The 8,314-nt window shown below is 33.0% G+C and overlaps 1 protein-coding gene across 1 annotated transcript; it reads left to right on the forward strand.

Annotated features, from left to right (window-relative positions):
* Positions 1-3,274: 3,274 nt before the first annotated feature.
* LOC134848710 (RING finger protein nhl-1-like) lies at positions 3,275-7,149 on the forward strand. Its single transcript, XM_063866224.1, has 3 exons — positions 3,275-3,453; positions 4,735-5,280; positions 6,476-7,149. Exons 2-3 carry the CDS (start codon positions 4,749-4,751, stop codon positions 7,147-7,149), a joined length of 1,206 nt encoding a protein of 401 aa, XP_063722294.1. The 5' UTR covers positions 3,275-3,453; positions 4,735-4,748.
* The last annotated feature ends 1,165 nt before the right edge of the window (positions 7,150-8,314 follow it).

Here is an 8,314-nt window from a genome sequence, read left to right on the forward strand (position 1 = left end):
TCACGAAAAGCTCATGTTCTTCTCAAGCAAGCTATTCAAACCATGAAATATTTAAAACTATTTCATCGACCGAATCACATTTCAACAAATTTAAACTTTTCTAAGCAAGCTATGCAAGATTTCAAGTAAACTCATAGATTGAATCGAATCACGAAAAAATTGAAATTTTTCTAAGCAAGCTATTCAAGTTATGAAAACTTCAATGATTTCAAGTTTTCTTATGGACAAATCAGTTCGCAAAAAGTTCAAGTTTTTCTAAGTTTTGATGCATGCACAGAATTGGATAGCGAAAAATTGAAATTTTTTCCTCTGGAGTCACTCAACCGCTGAAACTTTGAAAATTTTCTAGTTATTTGAAAGAACAAATCAGTTTTTAAAAAAATTATTGTTTTCCTAAGCAAGCTATTCAAGCTATGACTTTGAAAAGTTTCAAACTATTTTATCGACCGAAACAGTTCGCGAAATGCTCAATTTTTTGTAAGCCGGTATTTCAAGCCATGAATCTTTGAAACGTTTCATATCGTTTATTGGATCAAATTATTTCGCAAAAAGTTAGTTTTCTATGCTCTTTCTATGCAAAGAAACTTTTAAAAGTTTTCAGATCGTTGCATAAAGCCAATCATTAGGCAACAAAATTGAGTTTTTCTAAGCAAGCTAGTTAAGTTACAAAACTTCAAATTATTTCATGAAGTTAATCAGATGGCAGAAACATCACGTTTTAGTTAATCAAGCTTTTGTAGCTATAAAAAATTGAAAATTTTCCAAGTTTGTTCTTAGAAGGAAACTTTTTGCGAAAAATTAGTTTTTCTGCGCGAACTAATCGAGCAATGAACTTCAAAAAATCCAAGTTGTTGCTTAAACCGAATCGTTCGGCCAAAATTTAAAGTTTTCTAAAATTGTCTACTCATAGACGAACGGATCATCATCCCGCAGCAGTTGCGCCAAGACATTTTGAACAGCTTACACATGACTCACTCGGGAGCGGCGGCAATGCCTGACTTGAGCGAAAACATCTGGTTCCCTCACATCCACCGCACAGTTGTTCGAATGGCCCAAAGCTGCCGACAAAGTACAGAACAAGATCAAAAAAAACCTGATGTGTCCCTCACTCCAATCAGAAATCATGCAAAACCTTAAATGTTGTTCAGAAAGCGAGGTCAAGATCGCACGCAGACCAATGAAAAATCTGTCGAAACCCTCGAACTTGTCCCTAAAAGCAGGGGAAGCGTCTACGAAGAAAAACACAGGTGTGAAAACAAGATATTCACTAAATAAAGAAACGCTATGAAACTTTGAAATATTTCAAGTTATTTCATAGACTCAATATTTCAAGTTATTTCATAGACTGCAAGTTTTTTTAGCTAGAAATTTTGAGATGTCTCAATTTATTTCATGAACCGATTCAGCTTGCGAAAAGCTTTAATTTTCCTAACCAAGCTATTCAAAATATGAAACTTACAGTTTTGCTAGTTATTTGGTAGATCGAATCAGTTCGCGAAAAACTTAAGCTTATCTAAGCAAGCTTTTTCAGCTAGAAATTTGGAAATAGGTCAAGTTAAATCATAAACCAAATCAGTTTGCGAAAAGCTTTAAATTTTCTTAAGCAAGCTTCAGAAGCTATGAATCTTCGAAATATTTTATAGACTGAATCAGTTCGCGAAACGCTTAAGTTTATCTAGGGAAGCTATTGGAGCTATGAAATTTTGAAATAATTCAAGTTATTTCACAGACCGAATCAGCTTGCGAAAAAGCTTTAAGTTTTCTAAGCAAGCTTTTTCAGCTAGAAGCTTTGAAATAATTCAAGTTTTTTCACAGACCGAATCAGCTTGCGAAAAGCTTTAAGTTTTCTAAGCTATGAAACTTAGCTATGAAACTTAGAAACTTCCAAGTTATTTCGTGGACCAAATCGGTTTACGAAAGTTTTAAGTTTTTATAAGCAAGTTTTTAAAGCTATGAAACTTCGATTCTTTTTCAAGTTATTTCATAGATTGAATCGGTTCGCGAAAAGTTTAAGTTTATATTGGGAAGCTATTAGAATTATGCAACCTTGAAATATTTCAAATTATTTCATAAAACGAACCGGTTCGCAAAAAGCTTTTAGTTTTTTTCGTAGCAACCTATTCAAGCTATGAAACGTTGAAATGTTTCAAGTTGTTTCGTGGACACATCGTTTCACGAAAAATTTTAAGTTTTTCTCAGCAAGTTTTTAAAGCTATGAAACTTAACCGAATAGTTATGCAAAAAGCTTAATTTATCTAAGCGAGCTATCCTATCAAAGCTCTGAAACTGTTGAAACTTTCAAGTTATTTCAAAAACCATATCGGTTTGTGAAACACTTGCTTACAAAGTGTTTGCGAAAGTTTTGCTTAGAAAACTCACGCTTTTTGCAAAACTTTTCGGTCTATGAGATATATTGAAATAGTTCAACGTTTTTCCGATGAAATTTTGAAAAATGACCAGTTGTTTCGTAGAGTAAATCGACTGGCAAGAAGTTCCAGTTTTTTTTAAGCAAGCTATTCAAGCTCTGAAATTTTGAAACATTTCAAGTTATTTTAAAATGCAAATCGGTTTGCAAAAAGTTTGCTTAGAAAAATTTGCAAAAAATTTTGCTTGAAAAAACTTTCGATACAATCTATGAAATAGCTTGAAAGGTAACAAAGTTTTTCTAAGCACGCGATTCATGTGATAAAACTTTGAAATAAGTCAAGTGGTTTCACAAAGAAAATTGGCGAGAAGTTATAGTTTTTTAAGCAAGCTATTGCGGCAATAAAACTTTGAATTATCTCATGTTTTCACAGAGCAAATTGATTGGCCTAAGTTTTTTTAAGCAAGCTATGCAAGCGATGAAAGTTTGAAAGATTTCAAAACATTTCATAATTGTTTAATTTCAGAATGAAAATTTTGGAAAACGTGGACTGGCACTGTGTAGCCTTGAAAACAAATTGAGTTCATCTTGTCTAACGAATCGAATTTTCGCCAAAAAAATCGAGAATATTCCAGACTTGAGGATATTTTAAATTTAAACGCTGCATTCTACTAAGCTAAAACAATGCATTCAGTTAAACATTGCGTCCATAGCGCATTCCGATTTTCATTTAATGCATAAGATTACATTTCATTTTTAGAGTGCGGAGGTTTTAAAAACGCTAATTTGTTTCACGCTATTAAAAAAAAATCTGCAAAACTGTTGAGTTGTTAAGCTTTTAGCGAATGTATTAAATTGAATATAGATAGAGTTACAGCAGTTCAGTGCTGAGCAATATGTAACAGCAGGAAGACTAAACATTTGACCAACTTGTGAAAGAGCGTAAAATGAAACCTTCTTAAAACATTAATGTACAACGGATGCACCTAGTTTTAGATTATTAAAGCTTTTCTCGTTGTTTAGTATGCTTCAGTTTTGCTTTATGAGCGCAAAAAATTGAACAACTTTCACATTGCAGCAATAAAATTGTCTATGCTGAACAAACCGATCTATTTATTTTGTTATAAAATAATCGTTACACATTGATTTTTGTTGATTAGCTATCACCAACTAATGATAATAACTAAACATGTTGGTTGTCACCAGCGGATTTGGGGGGCGTTGATTGTGGGGGCGGACGCCCCTTTCTCAGGATTCGACCCCCTAACGACCCAAAGGGTCCCCCCTTTGTACTATTTTGAGATATCCCTTTTTGGCCGACTGAACCTAAAACTGTTCTAAAGGCGCCTAAAGAAAACTTTCCAAAAAGTGCCTTTTAAGCTTGTTTTTTCAAACATTTGGTCAAAATGGGGTCTATATAGTGATTTGGGAGAGCTCAGAAAATCAATTTGGTCGACCTAAAAAAAGGTCGAAAAAATTTTCGATTTTCCTCCGATTTTTTTGAAAGTCCGCCGTACCTCGAAAAAAGGCTAGGTCCACCCCTGTGGGTTGTAGAAACATAAATTGCCAGGTTATCATAAGCCAATAAAAACTTTGCTTCAACATTCGAAGAAAGGCAACGAATACTTGTTTCGGTTTTGCGCGACTTATATCGCGACTATGCGTCGTTTGATGCGTCTTTGCGCGACTCATGCTGCAATTTTGCTCAACTCATTTTGCGAATTTTTGGCGGAATATTTTAAGCGCGAAAAAACTAGCAAATGGTTTCGCCATAAAATTATATTTTATTAAACAAGCCCTTTTTTGTTCAAAAGATTCAAAATGTGTTTTTATCCAATTTTTTTTTCAATTTTTTGCAATGTCTTACAAGTCATTTTTTCGCTCGAAATAGATTTTTAAAATTTGATTTTTTTTCCGTTCGCCATTTTCTAGGTCATTATTTTTCTTTCAGAGTTTTTAACTTTCAAGTGAGAAAATTGTGTAGCGAAAAATCAATACTGTATATAATTTCATGTTGATAAAGCTGTCTGGAAATAAGTGTGTATTTGGCACAATTGTCAAATATGATTAAAACTTTTAAAAGTTTTTTTTTATAGTTTCAGGTTCGAGAAAACTGTTGACTTTTTGTTGAAAAAAGACCCCCTTAATTAGATCTACATCAGTGTATAAAATCAGTAGAAGAATTTTCTGTAAAGTCAATTCAGAAGATTTAAAAGGGCGATAAACCGGTACTATTTTTTAGCAAGTTATATTTAATTTTTTCAAGGAGCGCATGACCTTATTTTGATAATTCTTTAGCTTCTAAAAAAGGGTCCATATTAATCATTTTATTCAACAATTATTTTGTTAATAATCGAAATTGTTATCAGCAACGGCTATCAACATGGCCTATTCAAGCACTTCTAGAATACAATCAAACAACGATGCACTTAACTGTTCGGTTTGCGCGGATTTTATAGCTGATCCTCGCGCATTACCTTGTGGACATTCTTACTGTGGTCCAGCAAAAATGTGTCTAAGAGCACTCCAAAGACCCGGCGGTGTATTGCGATGCGCAATCTGCAGCACAGAGTATACTAGAAGAATTGAAGATTTGAAGCCTTTATACGGAATAAGAGAACATTTAGAAGGATACTCATCAGAAATCAGCGCGTATCAGAAAGAAATTGAAGAACTGCGGAACAAAATGGACAATCTGCAGACAAAACTATCATTTATTCCTCCAGTTTGCTCGCACAACTTATGCGAAAATTTAGTTTCTTTCTGGTGTAAAGAATGTGAAGTGGAGAGTTGCGACGACTGCCTTGAAACAGATCATGACAAGCATTCAGTTTTGGGGTACAAAAAACATCTGAGAAGAAGGGTTGAGATGAAACTTCAGATGCTCGCAAAAGCAGGAGACAACAAAAAACGCAGTAAGCAGCTATCAAACAACGGTGTTACAACCTGTCGTGTGAAGGATTACCTTAATTCGTTTTAAATAATTCACATTCAGAAATCCAATTAGTTTTATTTTTACCAACATCCAGTTTGAGTTATTACGACCTGAAATACGACTTAAAAATGAACTTTGTTTTTTTTTTAAGTAAGCCTGCAACTGATGGATCAAAAGATGTGAAAATATCTCAAATGCAATTTATTGAAACTAATGGATTTACTTGCTCAGATTTTTACGCAAAAATCCAAAAATTCCGACAAAACATGATAACAAAAATAAAATGGGGGGTTTTGTTCGTAAAAAAGCAACGCAAGTAACAGTAATTATAGAAATCGTTGCTTGCCAAACAAATAATTAAATCGAAAAAAATCTAAAAAGATAAACTTGGGGAAAAGGAATGCAAAATATAAGGCAACGGCAAAAGTTGTAAGGTTTTCTTCTACCTGACTTGCTGCGTAAAACAGCTGCTCTGAATTAAGATTCTGAACAATTAATACGAATTAGTTTATGAATTGCTCTGTATGCACTAACATTAACGTACCATTTTCTATTATGCGGCAATTTTTTAAGCAAATAGTTTAAAACCAGAAATGTGATTGAGAAATTTACATGATATTTTTTTGAGCGTCATACATTATTATAAGTCTACCAAAACTTATATAAACATTTGAAAAAATAAAAGGAGGTTTTGATTAAGGCAAATTTTTATTAAACCTGAACTGTGAGCAATTTTGTTTTTGTTTGCAAACCACAAAATTATGTTCTGCTTGAGAAATAAGTGGTCTTCAGGTAATTGGTTTTAATATTCAAAAGAGAAAATATTTATTGCTTAGAGAAAACTAACAAAAAATTTCAAAAGTTTATACATGTTGGCAGTAGACCAATGAGATGTTTAACTCATGATTCAATCGAAACGGTCAAACGATGTCCGTTTTTGACTTTTTGAGTCAAAAAATGTCCGTTTTCGACGTCGTTCGACTTTACCGGACATTATTTCACTTTGTTCATCTTTTTTCGACTTTAAAAGACATTGTTCGACTTTGATCAACTTATCCCAAAAATTTCCGATTTTGTTCGACTTCAATTGAAAACTTTTTAAAAGCGCTTAATTTTATTGGAGGTTGTTTGACTTGTTCGAAACAAGTGGACTTTAATTGGTACCTGTTATTTAGGCGATGAGCTGCTCAAAAAATTAGAAAAAAAATTGGACAGAATCAATAAAGATCTTGTTCACTACCGATCTTTGGAGACACAAGTCAGATCAGTGGAAAAAGCCAACAGTGAACTTTCCAAAAATTTGGATCATCTTCATAATTTCGCAAAAGGAATTAGAGAGTGCAGCTGGGAATTGATTCAAAAATTTCTATCTGAGAACTACGAGTTTCCAGAAGATGGCATTGAAGAGCCAAATGAAAAAACAATTCAGAAGGATATCTCATCAAACGAACCGTATCCAAGCCAGAACAGTTACAGAGGAACTATCGGAATCAACTTTGGATGTCCACGGCGAAAACTTCCAGACTACGATGAAAAATTTTGGTCACCCGTAATATTGTTAGGAGGGATAGGATTTCAAATTGGGATTTTAAAAGTGAGAAGTCCAATTCACAACAACCATCCCATGCTGCAAATTCTATTCCAAACTACCAGTAGAACCCCAGACAAACTGAAACTGAATTTTTTTGCAACAAATCACACAACTCGGAAGTGTCATTTCGAGAAAGCCATTACAAAATGTGATCAATCAGGTTGCATTTTTTCTGTTCTTTGGAACCAACTTCTCGAAAAACAGAAGAATTGGCTAGACTCAGAAGGGAACCTAATAATTTACTGCACATTAGAATGACATCAGCGAACAAAAATCGATTCTGTTTCACGCAGTTTGTTTGTATATAGAGACTTTTTCGATAACATTGGCCAATCTGATTTAAGAAAAAATCTTCACATTTTGTCATTAAGGTGAAATAATGAAATCTTATTGGTGTTGCAAGAGAAAATTTAGTTTAATCAGAAAAAAATATTTGGAAACAAAAATAACTGTTCAACTGAAGTAGAAATGAATAATTAATGCATCTTCTATATAATTATATAGAAAGACCCTTCACCCCTTTGAGTGAAAATTATCAAAGAAATTATCTTAGAGTTCAAATGACAAAAAAATGATGCAGAGATCATTGTTACAAAACAAAGTTTGCTGAACGTCTTAGCAGAGGCAACGTTTCTTTTACTCAAAAAACTGGCAAGGAAAAAACGCTTATTCTTGTGCTGTTTAACTATGAAAGAAAAATCTGTCATCATTTAAAAAAAATTTTTAAAAACAAGTGGATGTGCAACCAAATTTATGAAGTAAGTGTCTATGAAAGATAAATAAATAATCTCAAAAAAATGATAGCGACCTAAAGTGCCTAGAAAGTTTCAGAAACAAAAATTATGAAAAGTTTTAAATACATTTTCGTATAATTTTGAAACAATTTCCGAGTCTGATTCCCAAACATTTTAAAATAATAAGCCTGAAGCATGCAGCGCTAAACAAAAGGTTAAGTTGGTATACATTAAAAAAAACTAAACGAGTTTGTATGAAGTTTTGCTAGTGTTCGAATACACGGCAGTCAAAACAAACCATAGCAATGACTGGCATCATAGCAAACCAGCCTGCTCGTATATCAGGTCAAAACTTTGAAGGTTCCGACTGCACTGAAAAATTGATTGAAACATTAAAAAAATTCCTCTTTTTCTTCAATATTTCTCTACACAGTTTTTCTAAGTACTAGTAGATGTTTTAAGCGCCTCATATTTTATTTAAAAAATCAAATCATTTGCCTCAATTTAGCTTTTAACGATTTAACTTGCGGTTTACCCGTGCTATTAGAACGCATTAGCTCATAATTTAACAAAAAATATACCACATTTCATTTTTTTGAGCTGCGGACAAAAAAATTTTCGGACTATTTACACTTTTTTTCAAAAACGCTTAGTTAAAAAGTCGAAAGTTGACTGCATTACAAAAAATA

Source organism: Symsagittifera roscoffensis, chromosome 6 (genome assembly GCF_963678635.1).
Source record: "Symsagittifera roscoffensis chromosome 6, txSymRosc1.1, whole genome shotgun sequence".
In the NCBI taxonomy this organism is placed as follows: domain Eukaryota; kingdom Metazoa; phylum Xenacoelomorpha; order Acoela; family Convolutidae; genus Symsagittifera; species Symsagittifera roscoffensis.